Below are 19,047 nucleotides of genomic sequence, written 5' to 3'. Positions count from 1 at the left end.
CCTAAATTTAATGTTGCTCATGTGTCTGAAGCAGGGAACATCCCCTCCTACAGCTTGTCAAAAGGGTTATACTCCTAATACCAGTGCTGTATCTGACTCAGTCATGTCATCTGCCCCAAAGGGGAACACAGCATGCAGTTAAACTGCACAAAGTCATTAAAAAAGCTCACCAAGAATTTGCACATTTGCTGTGGTAGCATTCAGAGTTACTGCTGCCCAAAGCACTCCACATGAGCAGGTCGCCTCTTGGTTACAAGTAAAACAAGGCAGTTATAGAAAAGAGAACTCCCACTGGCCACTGTCAGAAACTACTAGAGCCCAGCACAAATACATCACCTACTCAACTTTAGCAGTTTGAGTAATAAAACTTAATTCAGGTGGCACCTGAATTGCTACTTAGAACCATCAGTTTAATTTAAGGGGTTGTCAAGACTATGCAAATCACCCAAAGAAGGCAACTGCTGACCAGCTGCAGATACTATGCACACCACTTATCACCAATAGTTTTCAGGCACTATTTTAAGCTTAGACACAAAAGCCCCCAAAGCTCAAATGCTTCTAGGCATATATCTTGATGACCAGGGCGTTAGTTTCCTCAAAGACAACAAAGAGTATTTGAGGATCTAGGGTTTTTTGGTGGGGTACTGGTTTAAGACCTTTCTCATTAATGTATTTTGTCCCTACTGGCTGCAATCAAATTAGTTCCTAACAAAGTTTGAATAAAATTCTGCACCTCACCCTTATTCTCTAGGCACATAGATCTCTTCTTTCCATAGGAAACTGATACTAAGTCTTCCAGTGTTTGGCATCCCACGTACTAAATATTTGCACCTATCAGAAATTTACAAGCTAGAGCAATTTACATCCCACCTTGTCCCATACCAGCACTACAGTTGCACTGAGTCTTGGAGCCTCTCAGTGACATTTATTTTTATTATCCATTTCAGCTAACCACTGGAAATACCTGCCCTCATGGCATTGAATATTTTAACTCTCTGCAATCCGCAATCCAAACATATAATCTCAAGATCTTTGCTGACTTACCCATATAGAGAGCAAACAAACATCAGCAATGATTTTTATTAGTGTTTAGTACACCAGTCTGATTTAGCTCTCTGCTGTACTCCATTTGTGTACTTTTTAATGTACACTTTCTAGTTCTCCATTGTTGGAAGATGCCTTCTTTCAATAAGAAACAAGACTGTTAGTTGTCTTGCACTCCTCTGATGGGCCACAGTTTCCTGATTTTGGATTTAAGTTGTAAACATCAAGTTCTGCATTACTGGCAAATAACAGAAGGGGAGGCTTTAAATATTGCAGTATTTCTTACAAGTAAATGTGTAAAGCTTTCAGCTTTTCAGGTTTTAAATCTCTCTCAGTTTTCCAACACTTGCATTTTATACTGATAACATTTCATCTTGAATGGGTATTAAAAGTTTTCAGTTTGGCACTTATGACATTCTTCAGAGATTTCCTTTGCATATAACATAAGCAGGATCAGACTACAGATATTTGTAGTACTTTAAGAAAGCCAAGATGGGCAAGGCATCTTATATTACGTTTCTGGTATTAGCAAAACACATCCAGGGAAGTCACCTTCTGTCTTTGGAAGGTGAAACTGAATAAAAGGAACAAGGGAGGTGTGATCTGAGGAAACAAAGAAGATGGAGTCAGACTCTTCTCAGTGCTATCAGAATGGACAAGACAAAATGGCCACAGACTGAAACATGGGAAATTCCATTTGAACATAAGACGACACAAAAGGAGAAAGAGGAGAAAAAAAACACAAATTTTTTTACTCTCAGGATGGCCAAGCACTAGAACAGGCTGCCCAGAGAGGTTGTAGAGTCTTCATCTTTTGGAGATACTCCATATCTGACTGGACATGGTCCTGAGCAACCTGTTGTAGCTGGCCCTGCTTCGAGCAAGGGGTTGGACTAGGTGGTCTCTGGGTCCCTGCCAGCTTCAACTGTTCTGTGATTCTGAAGTTGACAAAAAGTCATGGGCCAATGCCATAACAAGGACTGGTTTTCTTTAGAAAAGAAAGAGTTCTTATCAAAAAAAAGTGAACTATGAGTGGTACCCAGTCATCAAATAGTATCTGTTTACAGCACACTGAGTGGAAACACAAATAAGTGGAGCAGATTAGCTCCATACTGATACTCCTAGTCACGCATTTTGGTTTTCTACTTTATCAGTTTTTCTTCCAATAACTTCCCTGAGAGTATGCTACATTTTGACCTTTAAAAAGGTCCCACAGATTAAATACCCCTTTGTTTCCCTTCGTTCAATTAATTAAACTCTCAAGTGTTCTGCTCCCATGGACCCTTCGACAATAAACAGTCCTCTTCTCCCGTGCCCACATAGTAACTTCCAAGGGTGACAAATCATTCCTGCTAGCTGGACATGTCTGTTGTCCTGTAACTTCCACCCAGTCCCATCTCTGAGGTAACCTTAACTCATTCATTCCTAGTAAGGTATCTTTAAAGCAGATGGCTAAAGGAAGCCAAATGCATTTTAATGACAATACAGAAATATTCCAGATGCTTCACACACCTCTTCATCTACATTTACTAGATGTGCCCATTCCTTTCCAATAGAAATATTTAGGATAGGTCTTAGAAAACTCACTATTGAATTAGATTTGTGCTTAAGTTTTGTGCAGACTTGGATAACATCCAATGCTCCCAGTGGGTTAGGAATAGCTCTCAGTTTTACCAACTTTTTCATACTAATGGTTTTGTTTCAGATTCCTCTGGAAAAAGTACCTACCCCAGCAAAGCATCCTGCTACAAAGGCAGCTATGTTAACAGCAACAAAGCTGTAGAATAGTTTAAGAACTTTTCTGAAAGGAAATCAGAAGTTTTATCTCAAAAATAAAAATGCAAAATTATTTCTCAGGTGCATTGTATCCTTGTGCAATTGTCATTGCACCTTCATTGATGCATGTACACATGACATGCACTGTCATTGCCCTTGTAAGGGCACAGGGATAATCACCCTATCTGAGGAGATGTTTCTGAAGCCAGTTGCACCTACTTGGATATCCTCCTTTACAGCACCACACTTGACAAAGCCTCTGCTTTGTCAGTTTGGGAACTTTTCTTATCCATTAAAAATCATTTGTGGAAACCTGACTCTCCCTCCCCCACAGACCAACTGATCTAAAACTGCACAGCTGAATTACTGGCTTGAATCAGCTTTGACAGCAAGCTAATTAGGGCTGTGAAAGTCAGCATTTACCACAGTCGCTTTTTCATCATTGCTATTGTCAACACTCAGCATGAGCTATTTGCCTTCAACAAGCTTTACTAGGTGACACCCCCTTCCTCACCCTGCCCCTCCAGTGTTTAGCTTCAGCTTCAGTACATCAGTCCCTGCAGGCTGGGCAGCAGGTCATGCTGAGCCTGTCTTTAACACCAAAGCTTTTTCACACTGCTTAAGAACAGGCAGGAGCTGAGCTGGGCCCTCCAGCTCAGCTATAGCTCTGGCATCCAGCACTGCAAAAGCCAGCTGTGCCCAGTTCATTCTGCAGAATGTAATGGTTGGGATTTCAGCTCAAAGCAATTTTGGCAGGTACAGCTATGGGCACTGGACTGCCAGAAAGGGTTAAGTAACACATGCTTACAACCAGGGTATCTTCTAGAATCACAATTACATAAATTAAATGATCTGGTGAAATCAGGGAAACCTCAGACATACTTAATGTGGCTCTGGCATTTCAAGACAGCAGCATCTGTTACCACTATTATATTGACTGGTTCAGGTTTATTGCTCACTGGAAACAGCTAATGGTTAACACTGGAAAGTTTGACAAAAATAAAAAAAACCCACCACCAAAACCAGAGCAAAGATTGAAGTTAAACAGTTTCAGCTTCTGGAACAGTGCACTTTCATAAAGGGATGATAGAAATAATCATGAGAATTCATGCAGTGCTGTTCTAAGCTACCTCATCTCATCCTTGGCCTCTGCATGTGAGAAAATGAGCACCTTTAACATAAGCCTCTTACCTGAGTGCTCTTCTCAATGTCTTTCTCACCTATTATGTAAAGACAGGGAAGAGTTCTTCCTTACAGGCAGCTGAGGAACATGGTGGGATATAGCCACATTAAATCCACAGCATGCAGGCATGCAAGCATTGCAAAACTAATCCTGTGTGAACTCAAGTACATCACAGCAACAGTTTAAAGAGATGGGCTGTGACTTGCTTCCCTGTACATGCTTCTTCAGTATAGCAATGTAATGAAGACCCAGAACTTTGGCTGGCCCTCTCACCAAGAAGAAGCATCTCTAAGGTTTTTCAGCCAACTTTCTCTCTCACTTTGTGCTCCTTCAAATGCTTCCTGAATTTGCACTGAAGAGGCTGAGAAATGCAAGTAGAAAAATCATTAAGATTTAACACAGAGGAAGCAAGCTGAAAAATCTTGTTCAGTGCTTTCCTGTCTAGTACATGCAATGCTTGACAAGGTCAGGTTCTCACTGTACCACTCAGGATAGCTAATTTTGCAGCATTAGAACATTTATAGCGAGAAATAGAAAAGTAATAGCAGAAGGAATAATAAAATCAGAAGACAGAGCTGTCTGGTCACCTGTGGTATCTGGTGGCAAAAGAGGTTAAGTCTTTTCACTCCTGTTTGTTGGACCCTTCCTCTCATCTCTGGAACCGTGCTCAATTCCCAGTACCTCAGCCCAACTGTCATACACCATCAGCAATGTGGTCCGTAGCCATTTCTGTTCCTGACAGGAGCAAAAACCTACTCTTTTCCTCTCATAAGGATCCCTTAAATGCAAAGAACCAGCAGCATAAAACACCTGACTTGCAGAGTAATCCTGATGGAGGCTGATGCACAAAGAAGAATGTAGCCCTTTTTCCCCACTCTGCATGATGCTGTGCACAGAACAGACTGAGGTATGGATTTGGGCATCTGCAGCTCTGTCCCCTGCTGCCACCTGTGTTTGATATCAATCAGCTTGATGCAAAGTAGGTTAGTTCACAGACACTCTGCAACATTAAACTTCATTTTACCTCCACTATGAAGACAGATTGTTTAGCATAATTTTAGTCTTTTCTTCTAAGACACTATTAATAATGATATTAGAGTACATGTGAGTGACAGTCCTCAGCATTAAGTCTGTTTTGAAATGCCACCTCATTGAAATATGCAGATTAATCTTATATGCTTTTTTTTTTGGAGCACATAGTAATGGAAAACAGATAGCATCTAATTTATGACATTCATCTTGTGAGTATAAAGCTACTGTTTGTTTTAATCAAACATCCTGCTGCAAAAAGCCGTCAATAGATGTGACTCATTACCTTTCTTACCTTGGCCAAATACCGTGCCAACAATTCAGCCACCTATGCAAGATAGAAGATCTCTAACCTAGATGCAGGACAACTGTCCATCTCTGAAGCAGGCAGCAGTCACTGGAGAGCCTTGGGACAGCACAGCAAGCACATGGCCAGGGGCATGCCCTCCCCAGTGGTCCTGCACAGAGGTCCTTACACTGTGCAATCCAATTTACACAGATCTCTGCAGGACAGCTTCCCCAGCCTGGGGTAAGTAGCTTCGCAACCTGAAGATAGGCTTTTCAGAGATTTCTACATTCATCTAGCTGTTCTTTCCTCAATTCTCTGAGGAAGCTAAAAGTTACCCACAGCAATTAGACTAAAAACTAGTTACACTAAAAACTAGAAGAATTTTTGCCCATTAGGCTCCATCATATGCTCAGTCTTTCACCACAGTCACTACAGCTGATTGAAAAGTCAAGCTGCAGGAACAGAAGTACCAGCCTCCTCAAAAGGTCCCCTCAGAGAAGGCACTTGGAGGTGGCGTAGGTGCCATTTTCAGCAGTGACTCTCCAAAGGCATTTTGAGAAATGGGAGTAGCTTAGAACAAATGGTGCAATAAATGGAATTTGACACTGCATACACTGTGCTGCCTAATCCCCAGTCTACATGTCTGTTCTGTCAGGCTTTTTAGGTCATAGATATTTGTTTCCCTGAACTGTACCTGAAAAGCAGCCTAGTTATAAGAATTGCATTTTGCCCTGCTGTACTTCAGTACATTGCACCACAAACTACATCTGAGTATAACCTGTGTTGATTTCTGGAAAGAAAAAACATAAGACTTCCTTTACAATAGCATTTGTCCAGAATTGAAGAGACATACTTAAAACAACTGGGTTTGAAAACGCCAGCACAAGTGGTACTTCCAGTGCAGCTGAAACAAATAATATTTGCTTAGCAAAACACTAGTCCAGGACCTTGGCAGAAAGACCTTCTTTTCCCCAAACAATTGTCAGAGTTTTTTTAAAAATGAAATTAAGAGGTGACCTTCCAACCAGTGAGTGCCACTGAACACAGCTGACCAGACTACACCAAAGCAGGAATTTTACTTGAGAGAATAGTTTATGCTACTGTATCTTCATGGTGTTTTAGAAGTTCAGACAACTTCTGAAGAGATTATTTCTTAACTCTGTGTAGCTGTTTGCTAGTGCCAGGAGGTGGATTTTCTTCTTACTGTTGACTCTCACATAAGCATTGAGGCATCATGGGTTTTTCCAGGCTGAAGTACCCAGTTGCCTTCTTGTTTGCTTATGCAGGTGTTTTACGTAATAGCCCCAATAACGCTGACGCTTTTGGAAAGCAGCTGCAGCATAGGCAGCATTGTAGGAGTTCACAAGTTATGGCTTAGCTGACCTATAAGAGCACAAGAAAACAAGTCCTATGCCCTCCAATATTAAAGCAAATGGAAGTGTTCAAACTGTATTACGGCTTTCAATTTCTAATATGAACAACACCCTGATAAGCACACAAAAAGGATTAAATACCCCAAAATGTAAAAAGGCACATTTAAATGGGTGGGGGCACCAAAAGTGTTTTCCATCTAGTGTTACAGGCATACTTAGTCCTGAGTCTCGCTAATTTAGCTGAATAGGTACTTAATTCAGAGTTCTTATATTAAAGTTCTTATATTATTAAGAAAAAAATGAAGTTAGATTATTTACTAAAGAAAAACAGGGGAAGTCTGCCTTTGAATGAGGTCTGCAAGTCTTCTGCTGCTTTTAGCTGAAGTAGCAAGTCACCGTCCAGCATGCAGTCCTACCACCAGTCTTTCCCTGCCTGATGAAGGATAAGACTTCACAAGCACTTCTCTTCTATGCCAGTAACTACACTATGTCCGTTAGCCTGCAGAAGAGAAGGCTCAGGGAAGATCTTGTTGATGTGTATGAATATCCAATGGCAAGGAGTGAAGACGGTGGAGCTAGGCTCTTCTCAGGTGTATTCAGTGACAGGACAAGAGGCAATGAGTGCAAACTGAAATACAGGAAATTCCACTTATGCAGAACAAAAAACTTTTAGAGAGAGTGGTAAGACAGTGGAGTAGGGTTCCCAAACAGATACTGGAGTCTCTGCCCTTGGAGACACTCTAAACCCAACTGGACATGGTCCTGGGCAACCTGCTGGAGCTGACCTTGCTTTCAGCTGGAGCTGGGTGATAGAGTCTCCAGAGGCCCCTTTCTATCTTAACCATTCCGTCATTCCGTGTCCCTGCAGCACAGCACCTGCATGGTATGTATCACAGGGTAGATAGATACTTACTGTAGTGTGACAGTACAAGATCCCCTGACACATGTACTGTTCTCTTCTGTATTACCTCAGCCTCTTTCCCCATGTGGGTGTACCTGTGAAGAGACCTCAAGTCCCAAGAATTAAAAATGTGATGGTGGACAAGTCTGAAGAGAGAGCTTCCGTCTTTCTTCTGGAGACCCCATGCCATAACCTATTAATTTTTGGGCTTAACTTTTTGCAGCATTATTGAATCTTCCTTGAAGTCACATTTTTAAATTTCACTTCTCCCCACTTCCTTTAGCTTTTCCCTTATGGCCCATTTGCCCAGATTCAAGGATACAAGTGTCAGTGCATCACCTCCAGCTGCACAGTGTGTCAGTACATTTAATTCTTTCCTTTAGCACAAAGGGATTATTATTCCATTTGATTACAATCAGCTTCTGGGCATATACCCAGCCATTTTCCTGTGCAAGTTGTCCTTTGTACAAGGATTCTGGTTTTAGAAGCATCTCACGTGAGCTGGCTCAAGGATTAGCAGTGGGCATTTCTGAGCACTTGTGGTCACAGTTAACATCCTTTGGGCTTTTTCTGCTATCAGAGGAAAAAAAAAAATCCTTCCTGGGATACGTAAGTCTGAAACAGAATCAAATGATTCAATACCAGAACCTGCCATGAATAGTCCCATAATTTGCAGGCATACTTTTGCCAGAAAAAGTATGCCAGGGCAGGGGGAAGATCTGCTAGCAAACTTTTTGAAAGAGCCGTTAAACTGCAGATTTGGCATAAGCTAAATAAGTCTCTACAGCCTCACAGGGAACACAGACGAAAACCTTCCTTTTCTGTGCCCCATGCCAGTGGGGATTGCTCCTCCATTAAGGCTTATCTACCCTCACTTAATGAAGACTGCAACTTAATCAAGGGATGCAGCAACAGGCCTGGACTTCCAAGACAGAGTTTCTGCCTCCTCCCACTTGGACAGCTGCAGTTCCTGAGTTTATCTGTTTTACCTAGCCCCCAGGCCACCTCCGCTGGAGTGTGTGTGTGAGGAGGAAAAAAAAAAAAAAAAAAAAGGAATGTGGCCTCAAGGATGAATGAGCTCTGCACCTCTGTGTTTCTCCTGGTGTTAAAGCTAGTGCCTCAGCCACTCACTATTTGCTGGTACAGGACAGAGAAAGATTATCCTAATTTTATCACAATGACTTGAACAAGGAGAGCAGCAAGTCATTAGCCAAAGCAGGAATTCAACCCAGAGATCCCAAACTAGCCTTTGCCCTAGCCATATTAATACCCTATCTGCTTCAGTTTCAGAAAGGATGCGATGGCTGAATTGCTGAGGGTTACAACTCCAGGGTACATTCCTGACCAAAATTACCTGGCAACTTCATCATGACAGCTGTGAAATCAGCCATGGAAAGGAAAGGCAACTGAAGACGGTAACGATACTGCAGCAATCACCCACTCCTTAGTGACTCCAGGCAGGAGCCACCTCACTGTTCAGGGATGATAGTATAGGTCTGTGGAGAGAAAGACAGCCCTGCCTGCACTGGCTTTTAGCAGCTGCTCAGAAGCTGATCTTGATACCACCAACACAAGCTTACACCTGCTTTGGGAGTCTAAATCCTCCGCCTCCATTGTAGGAGAAGGGCTGATACCCAAACAAACCATATTCTCTCTCCCCCCCACCGAACACAGGACTCATTAAAACATCCTTCTCTGTAAATACAAGTGCTGTCAAAATGGTCTATTCAACTGATGTTAAGTACCTGGGAGCTGCAACAGAGTTCAGTGCCTACTGTGTGCACATGCTGTGCACTGGCTTAGGGACCAGAGTGAGTGAAAACAACCCTTCCATACACTGAAAGCCATAACACAGAACAGCTTTGACTTGGTAACTGCCTAATCCTTTATCCTAAAGGCAAACAAGCCCTTCTACCCTCCTACTCGACAAGCGGAAGGTCTGCTCCACAACCACCTTTTAATTTAACCAATAGCTCAGACAGTTTGAAGTGTTAAGCAACAAAACAAGGCACAACAGCATGAGAGTACTACGAAGCAATGTAGTGCTTTAAAGTACTAAAATAGTCAACCCAAAGCTTTATTCAGTAGAAAACTTTGACAAAATTAGTCTGCTTTAAGTATTACATCAACAACATACTCGTTAAAGGCAATTCTCGTTCTCCTAAGGTGTAACCCCGTTTCATACTGCACCCTTTATTCATTGCTTTCATCCTTACAGAGAGGCTATAAAGGTCTTCTTCTGCAATGCCATCAAAAAAGAAGTCCTCATTGAAAATGGGATTTCTACTTCTCTTTATAACAGTGCTTCTTTGCTTCTGTGTTTTGCCTGGCACCAGGGAGAAGGCAATACAGCAGTTTATGTTTTTGGGCTCTAAGGAGTCATCATATAAACCCTCTGCACTGATCAGGCGGATCCGCAGCCTTTCATTTTCTGAGCAGTATTCAGCCGATAGCCTCAACATGCCTCCCTTGTCCATTACCACAGTGATCTCTCCCACTAGTCTCTCCCGGCTACAGGTCAGCTCCAGGGGAAAAACGGGAGTACAGGACAAACTAAAGCTCCGCAGGGCAAGCAGCCCCTCTGAAGCACGCCTGATGGCACTGGGGCTGTTATCAGTGGAGCTGCTCTCCTCTGTAGAGAGAGAATTGTTCCTGGCCATGCTAGATTTGTTCTTGGCTTTCAGCGCTCGGCAGAGCAATCCTTCCTGACTTTGTGTTTTGATCAGGGAACAGGATCTGGGAGGTGACCTGCTGAGAAGTGGAGAACTGAAAGGAGAGGAATCGCTGGAGGAGGCAGTGTCACTGTCACAGGCTCCTTGCCTCTGCAGAGGGAGATGGCTGGGAGGCAACTTCACAGAAGCAAAGCTGATAGCAATAGGATTAGACATACTCCTTTTGCCACTGAATGTGTTAGCTCTGGATCGAGACAGCATCAGGCTGGGCAGAGCACCATGTGGGTCACCATGGAAGATGGACTCCTTTCTCCTGGTGTGGGGACTCTCCAGCAAAGTGCAGAAGCCATAGGAAGTGGGGGCTCTGGGAAAGTGAGGCAGGGAGAGCGCTGCTTGGGACTGTGGGTCCGAATTGGTGCTTTCTTCCTCCAGGGCTGGGATCTCTTCAGCACTTTCCACCTGAATGAGATGTGGCAAAGAAGAGCCGGGGCTGTAGTCAAAAGAATTAAGATCCGCATCCTCTGAACTGTGGTCCTGGTGGGAGCCAGTGCCCTTAACGGGGCAAGAGCTGGTCAGCCTTGGGGGAATACAGAATTCAGGGATTCTGTCAGGGGTGAGCACATTAGGAAAAGCGGCAGCCCCAAGTCGGGCTTTTTCAGCCAGATTTTGGCCAGGTGGCAGTCCCAGGAGGGAGGAGCTAGGAAGGTTTCTATTTTCATGGGATGATCTGATTTTTTCCAAGAACCACATCACTGTAGCTGGGCAGGAGGTCCTCAAAGAGGAAAAGCTTGAAGTACAAATCCACCTGCAGACACATAGAGATGCAAAAGTATGTGAGCATCCTTCTTGAAAGCACTATAGCTGAACAAGGCACAAAGGACACTATTCAAGGCAGGACTGGCACCAGCCCAGCCTATCGACAGGTTCAAAACAGCACACTATCTTTAGCGAAGTCAGATGGATTTCGTCACAAGAACAGAACTAAACCACTAAAGAGATATGACAACATCGAGCTAGTACCAGAGGAAAGATCCCTCTACAATAAACTCCACCACATCTCTACCTTAGCAGAGAACGTACCTTGTTCGAGCGCAAGCCACTTGTTTTTTCCAGCAGCGCTCACTCGCTGCCGACCAACCTCCAGCACCCTAGCGGCTGCAGCCGAACCCCCCACACGCCCGCCGAGGCGGCGCTTTTGTAGCGGCGCCGGGCGCCTCCCCCCGCCCCGCCGGCGGAAGGAGGGGGTTGCTGGGCCGGCGGCCGCGCCTCCCGCACCCTGCCCCGCCGCCGCGGGGGGGGACGCGGAGAGCAGCGAGGGGAGAGCTTGCGAAGGGAGCCTCTCACGGGAAGGCGCGCTGTGATTAAGGCGGGGGCGCGGCGGGAGGGGGCTGCCCTCGCCGGGTTGGCCGAAGCCCCACTTTGTACAGCAAGCAGCCCCTCCTCTTTCCCCGCCTTCCCGTTTCTTTTCGATTAATGCCTATTTCTAGAGGCGTCCCGAGGTTAGCTACCAATCCCAGGACAAAGACAGAATTGTCTTGGCCCTTCTTTTCTTCTCAAGATCCTGGCCGGTTTCCAGCATGAGAGCAGTAGGAAGTGGGGACTGCGTTTTTTCAAGCTCCTTTGAAAAAAACCTGCTTTTCTGCATCTGAATGTGTGCCTTTCGCCCGCGTAATCCACAAAGAACACAGACAAAGGAGCCCTGACCCATTGTCCTGCCGCTGACACTGAGCAATGACAGAAACAGGAATGCAGATGCAGCGAAGAGAAAGATAAGGAGGAAAATGTTTTGGCAAGTCACCTTGAGATGGAGTATGTCAAAAGCTCAGGCGTGCGTGACGCTTAACAGACACTGCGCAGAGCCAGGTGGGATACAACAGTTTTCTTGCCACATTTCTGCAATGCAGCAGACTCTGCAAACGCTCTATAATTATTCTGCAAGCTGCAAATAGGATTCTTAACTGCAGAGCCAGGAAGGCCTGCCAAACAGGTTGGCTAAATACTCAGTTGAAGCTGTATGCCTGTAACACAGTGACAGTAAGCAAATAATTTTCTGTTTCCTTTTCCCGCTGAAGAGCTAAAGTTCATGTTTACTGCGTGCTTGAAACAGACAAGATGTGCTCAGAGAAACCAAATCAAGCAAGTTACAGGGGCAGAGAACGTTTTGAACCTGCTGGAAGATGGAGCTCAGAACACACGTGCTCTGGGTCTGAGCCTGGCCTCTCTCCTGCTTGTTTTACACCAGTTAAGGTTCACTTTCATAATAATCCTCTAGTGATTCAAATCAGAGAAAACTTGCTGCCATGGTTTGTAAAACAGTTCAGGACACCCCAAACATCCTAGTAACATTTCAGTTGTCTGGGCTTTTACAGTTTACTTAAATGGATTTAGTCGCTGTGGGTGTGATTCCAATAATCTCCATCTAATTTAGAGGCTTCCAGAGAGGTTTTGTGCTTTCCCCAGCTAATAACACTTTTCAGCAGCGTAGTAACAGGAGCTATGGGAGACGCTGGGATGCTCTCCTTTAGAAGGCAGAATGTGCAGCACATAGCTGTTATCGCTTCAGACCAGGCAATACAGTACTATACATCATGCATTACATACCATGTAGCTTCCAAAGAGTAAGTGAGCTTCGTTCCAATATACACACCTCTGCTTTTAATACCAAAAGAAGATTTGGCTCTAAAAATGAAGAAAAATTAAGGAGATGGGGCTTTCTAGTGGGAACCTTATCACTTCCAGCAACAGTTCACACATGTAATTCAGATCTGGCAATCATGCCGTTTAGCCTCAGATATGTCAAGTCCACATTAGGCATTAGGCAGTGGTGAATTAAAGTAGCTACCCTATTTAAGTACTTAATTTCCATTTAGTCTCTTCAGGCTTCCTCTACAGTTAAAGAGCTAGGGTTTTTTCTCGAGGGTGATTCAGAGCCTCCTGATCTCAGTTGCCCCCTGGTGACTGCAAGGAGAGAGCAGGTGCCTAACACTGGGTAGTATGTGTCGTATCCTCCCTCTTCCTAGTAAAGCCCGCACTGTACATCCGTTTAACAGATTGCTGATGTGCTGGGAGTTCAGCAACACGTAAGTACTTGCACGTCCCCCGTGGAAACGGGCAGTCAAATGTGTGATCAGCTGTTTAGCTTCCTGTGCTCAAAACAGTTTCTTTCCGTGATTAGCTTCAGCGCATAATTAAAGTACGCTACCAACAAGGCTTCCTGTTGCGGTAAAAAACCGTGTCTGCAATAAACCACTTCTAAACCGGAAGACCTATAATCGGCGGCGAGGCTTTATTACGACTCCTGTACCGAATAACAGGCGAAACCCTGGGATCTGGCCAGGGGCTGGAAAAGCCGTGCCAGAAGGTAACCTCCTACCCGAGCAACACGGGACGAAGTCTGGATTTTCGCTGCACGCGTTGCACGGATTATATTTTCCTGCTGCCGTTTTGACTTCACTCGGCGTGATGACCCGGCTCAGGAGGCATCCGGCCGCCCCCGCCCCGGCTCCCTTCTGGCTGGGGTCGGGGCCGGGCTGGAGGGGGAGCCCCATGGCGGGGCCTGGGCACCACCTGTCGGCCGCGGCTCTGCGGGGAGGCAAACGCCGCGGTACTGGAGGGGTTGTTTAGGTTAGCAAACTGCGATCGGCCAAAGCAGGTTAGAAACCTAGCCTGGCACAGCTTCCCGTTCTTGTTTAACTAAGCTGATTTAAGTTTTTGATTCAGTGTGTGGTTTACAAATTATTTCATTCTCCTGCAAACAACAGCAATGTCCCAGTTATTGATTTAAAAAGCTGTAGTTCTACAAGCTCCTGAGCGTAGGGGTATTGCACACGTGCGCACACAGGAACTACCATGGCATATTTCTGTAAAGGAAGGGAGGAGAGCATCATGGTTTTATACAACTGCAAGGCCTGTCTACTGCAGCTGTTATGGTGAAAGATTCTACCTGGAATAATTACACAGCTTTGGAACTGTTTTCTAGGTCTTCATCGATGGCACCAACAGGTTTAAGGGCCTGGAAGTGCAAGGGGAAACCTTTCACTCGGGTCAGTGAGTTACAGTGGGCAGGGGGAGGAGCCCTTCAGGAGCTGACATCTTGGGCTACCCCCTTCCAGGGGAGGTGGGGCCCCCCTTGGCCAGCCAAGACGACTGGGATGACAAAAAAAGAAAAACTTCTGGCCCTGCTGTGAAAGGGGGAGGTGTGGCAGACGGGCATGGGTGAGACAGAACATAACAGCTTGCCATTCTTAAACTGAAAAGGCTTAGTGCATTATACTACCTAAATTATGCAAAATTTCCACAGGCTTCTGTGAGAATAAATAACCCTGTTAAGTTTTATTTTCCTAAAGAAAGCAGCAGTAGTTCAGCTGTAGTTTCTTGAAAAAACTCTCAACTGAGAGGCACTTAGATGTTTTGTTTTTCATTAGAGATTGATATCATGAGCAAATTTATAGCACATTGATTCATTCCTGTTACTTTTGACAGAGATCTGCTCACCACTTCTGGCCTAAATCAAGTCATTCTGCAGCACTTGTATAGTAATACAAAATAATCAGACATTCAGCAAATCTAATCTAAAAAATTCATCTTTCTTCACTTATTTTGTATCACATAGGAGCTTGTATTTTACATTATCAGCAAAGGCAAATTTCTGCATCACTTTATGAGGAGCGTCCATGCTCCTTTAAATGAACAAATGAAAGAACAGATGCCCGAGTACTGCTTGGCAGCAAGAGCACAGGAGTGGCAAGGGCCCTTCAGGTGCTTTGGGACTTCATGCAAAGTATCTCAGGTATCTTGTGTCACAGCAGATTAACTGGAAGAATTTAAAAGTACAAACTACGGAATTAATTCTTTCCAGCATATACATGGTCCTGTGATGAGAAGCTGGCGTTTGCCACGCAAAATCCAATACAGTTATACTATCCCTCATTCCATTACCACTGAAGTCAGGAAAAATCCTCTCAGTCTGAAGTATAGGACCATGCAGGAATCTAACCACATTTGGCTTTAAATGCCTTTCCATGTTTACAATGGAAATACACCCAATTCTGGGCAGTATCTACTTCATGTCTATTTCAAATCTGAAAACATATTTTCATTATTTTGTCTACATTATGTTAAATTTATTTTCCGTGTATGCTTTCCAGTTTTCAGAACCCCATAATGCAAACCCCAGCTTCCAGCATGAAACGTACTTCACATACAGCATAGCATCCAGGGCCAGTAAGATTCGGATGCGATTTATAGAAAAGCCAGTCTAGCATTTTAATCGGTTAAAGAAATATTTTCCCCCGCAACTATTTGGTGCCCAGGAGCAGATGATCTCCAGTAGTTTTCTCTGTCACACATTTCAACATGAAGGTAGAGTCTAACTTTCACTAACAGCAATTCCCATGCTATAATTTGAGAATTATAGCTTATATTTTCCTCAGGGTAGAAGTCAAATCAGGCAGTGCAACTTTATAGAATAGAATATTTCAGTTGGAAGGGACCTGTAACAATCATCTAGTCCAACTGCCTGACCACTTCAGGGCTGACCAAAAGTTAAAGCATGTTATTAAGGGCCTTGTCCAAATGCCTCCTCAACACTGAACAGGCCTGGGGCCATCGACCACCTCTCTAGGAAGCCCGTTCCAGTGTTTGACCACCCTCTCGATAAAGAAATGCTTCCTAATGTCCAGTCTAAACCTACTCTGGTGAAGCTTTGAACCATTCCCATGCATCCTATCACTGGATACCAGGGAGAAGGGCTCAGTACCTCCCTCTCCACCTCCCCTCCTCAGGAAGCTGCAGAGAGCAATGAGGTCGCCCCTTAGCCTCCTTTTCTCCAAACTAGACAAACCCAAAGTCCTTAGCTGCTCCTCATCTACAATGAATTGTTCATTTCAGATTCCCTGTTTAGAAACAAAAGCATAAATATCAAAGCATTTCATACAACTATCTCTGTTCTGGTAGCCTTAATAGAAGAACATGTTCTGCACTTTGGTCCCATGCTTAATGTAGGCCAATTTAATGGTAATTCTCATGCATTCTAGATTAATTTGTTGCATTTAGAGGTTATATTGATACCTGTAAAGTGAACAACACACATACTGAGAAAAGCTATTCTCTGTATCCTCTTTGTGCTCTAAGTAAATTTAAATATGAAATATTAAAAATAAACATATTTTTTATTTTCAAATCAAAATGAGGCTTTGTAAAGCGAACAGGTTTCCACAAAACTTAAATTCAGTAAGGATTGCTTCTATCAAGGTTAAAGAGAAAGAGAGAAGGAAGTGGATTTTGTTCCCTAGTACACAGTCCTCGCTCTATACTTGTCCACAGAAGGAATGCATTTCAACTGTTGGTAAAATACATTTACATCCATCTCAAAAAGTCAAATTTGAGAAAAGTTATGGATCTATGTGTTGATTTTTTTTCATTTTATACATTGTTTTATTCCTTAAAAAAAGATTCCATTTGTCAGAAAATTGATAATTAACCAGTGTTACCACTTTAATCAGGCATTATAATGTCAGTAGTTATTCTTTGGAAGAATAACTCCTAGGATTTTTCTGCTTGTCATCTTCATTGAAGGCACAAGCCTAAAACTGTCAAGTTAGAGACCATATATTGTAGTCCATAACTTGCATGAATAGGAATACTGAGAGTTTCCTCTACAACTGTGCCACAGCACACTCCAATAGTCATGTAGAAACCTGCAACAAGGTGATTTTGATTTCAAAAAGTATGGTGGTGTTGATCTATGCACTGCAAAACACTTACTGGCAGGTTTTATTAAACAAGTAGTTCTTAATAACCTTTCCCCCACCCAGACACACATGCAAGAGAGGCCTTCCCCAAAGACAGCATATCAGAAACAACCTTAAACTGAAAAGAGAGGAAGGATTAGAGCTCTAATGCACCTGAAATACATGTTCTTGGGGCTTCCTATCTGGTTGCAGTGTCCCCCGCAGGTACAGTATGTATGAAGCTTAAATGCACCATGTAACGTTGCTATGTTGAAGCAGCAACCTGCTAGTACAAACAAGGCTCAGGAGAATGAACGAGGCAGCAAGCCAAGGATGTTTCAAAAAAGGATAATTCACCTGTCAAAACATGCTAGATCTTGATTCAGAGTGTTTAAGGCTTTAAAAACAGGTGTGTTGGCAGGCATCACTTCCCTGTATTTCCCATGCCATGAGCTACAAAGACTGAGCGGTCACTGAAGGAGGCGAGATTCTGGGTTCAGTCCAGATAACAACAACTGCAGTTGCCTGGAGGCCACTCTGTCATACCGAGAGCCCATAAGCATAACGCAGCTCCATGGAGTCACATGTGAAGGCTTGAAGGCTTTCTGGGTGTTCCTCCCTTGGCCCCAGCCCCATTCCCAGAGAGACGCTGCAATGGGAGTGTGCTGGTTTTGGCTGAGAAGGGGTTAATTCTCCTCACTGTGGGGGTCGGCTACCTTTCCAGTTTCCCGCGCTCTGCCGCGTGGCGGGGGGGGGGCTGGGAGGGGCAGGGCCGTGGTGGGGGCGGCTGACCCCGACTGGCCAATGGCAGGTTCATGCCATACCATGTGACACCATGACCAGTATATTGAGGGGGGGGCAGGTTGCGGCTCGGGAGCGGCGTGGCATTGGGTCGGTGGGTGGCGAGCGGCTGTGGTGCGGGCGGTTTGTTTCAGCCGTTCGTTCCCCCATCCCTTCCCCCCTCCCCCGGGGCTTTGCGCCTCTCGTTGTTCTCCTTCACATTGCATTTCTATTGTTGTTTCTTTTAATTTTAATTATTAAACTGTTCTTATCCCAACCCACGAGAGTTACCCTTCTGATTCTCTCCCCCATCTACCAGTGGGGGAGTGAGCGAGCGACTGTGTGGGGCTGAGCTGCCGCTAAACCACGACAGTCTTTTTGGCGCCCAACGTGGGGCTCAAGGGTTGGAGATAACAACAGTTGCTGGTCACAGCACCATGTTGTCCTTTTTGCAGTTGGTCTTAAAGATTGGTGTTGGTTTGTTTAGTGTGCTGTGTTCTGCTGTGATTAGTAACATTTTGCCTACGAGATTTGTTATACAAACACTCGTTTTCAGCTTTATCTGGTATTTGGGGTTTTTGCTGAAACCATTACTGTACTTTGGATACCACCTTGTTGAGGCAATTAGCAATTATACCTCCTCCTCTGAGAGACTTTATATGTTGGAAATACAGAATAGTATCTTTGCAACTTTGTTCTATGATGTCTGTGCCTTTGTTACAACAACCTTTTTGTATCTTGAACATCCTTGGGTGGTTAAGGTGCACTTATTGTTAGTTTTTGGGCATGTTGTTTTGGTTTTGACTAAGCAACTGAAGAATATTACCCAGAAATCTGCCCCGAGGCTTGATAGTTACGAGTGGCAGGGCATGTGGGATAGCATGGGCAAATACCTAGGGCAGTGTGCACCCCCAGTGTTTTGGAGTTTCACCCCCGAACAAGTGCAGAATCCTGAAAAACTAGTAGAATACTTGGAGAAAGTATGTTGTTATGCTGGGACCTCCAGAGAGACACAGATAACTGCAATGTGCTGGGGCCTGGCCCATGCATTCAGAGCCCTGCTCAACAGTATTCAGTGCCCCCAAGGGGAGGAGAAGGTCTCTGGATTGAAATGCAAAATGACTGGCACTGTAGACAATCCAGCCCTGTCGACAGGCACTGCAGCCACTCAAACCCCACAAGTACCGGAGCTAGCTCAGAAAATAAACCCGTACCAGTATCAGTTGCCCCCATACACAAGATGAAATCTTGGAAGCGGACGTCAACTCG

General features: G+C 44.3%; 1 protein-coding gene across 1 annotated transcript; it reads right to left on the bottom strand.

Moving 5' to 3' along the window:
* Positions 1 to 9,653: 9,653 nt before the first annotated feature.
* LOC142060228 (C2 calcium-dependent domain-containing protein 4C-like) lies at positions 9,654 to 11,632 on the bottom strand. The gene is made up of 2 exons (XM_075100098.1): positions 11,348 to 11,632; positions 9,654 to 11,072 (listed from the first exon to the last, which is right to left on the bottom strand). The coding sequence occupies exon 2, from the start codon at positions 11,015 to 11,017 to the stop codon at positions 9,716 to 9,718; it is 1,302 nt and encodes a 433-aa protein (XP_074956199.1). The 5' UTR covers positions 11,018 to 11,072; positions 11,348 to 11,632; the 3' UTR covers positions 9,654 to 9,715.
* Between the last annotated feature and the right edge of the window lie 7,415 nt (positions 11,633 to 19,047).

This window comes from Phalacrocorax aristotelis, chromosome 7 (genome assembly GCF_949628215.1).
Source record: "Phalacrocorax aristotelis chromosome 7, bGulAri2.1, whole genome shotgun sequence".
In the NCBI taxonomy this organism is placed as follows: Eukaryota; Metazoa; Chordata; class Aves; order Suliformes; family Phalacrocoracidae; genus Phalacrocorax; species Phalacrocorax aristotelis.
Note: the sequence above shows the minus strand (reverse complement) of the source record. Positions and strands in the feature narration are given on the sequence as shown.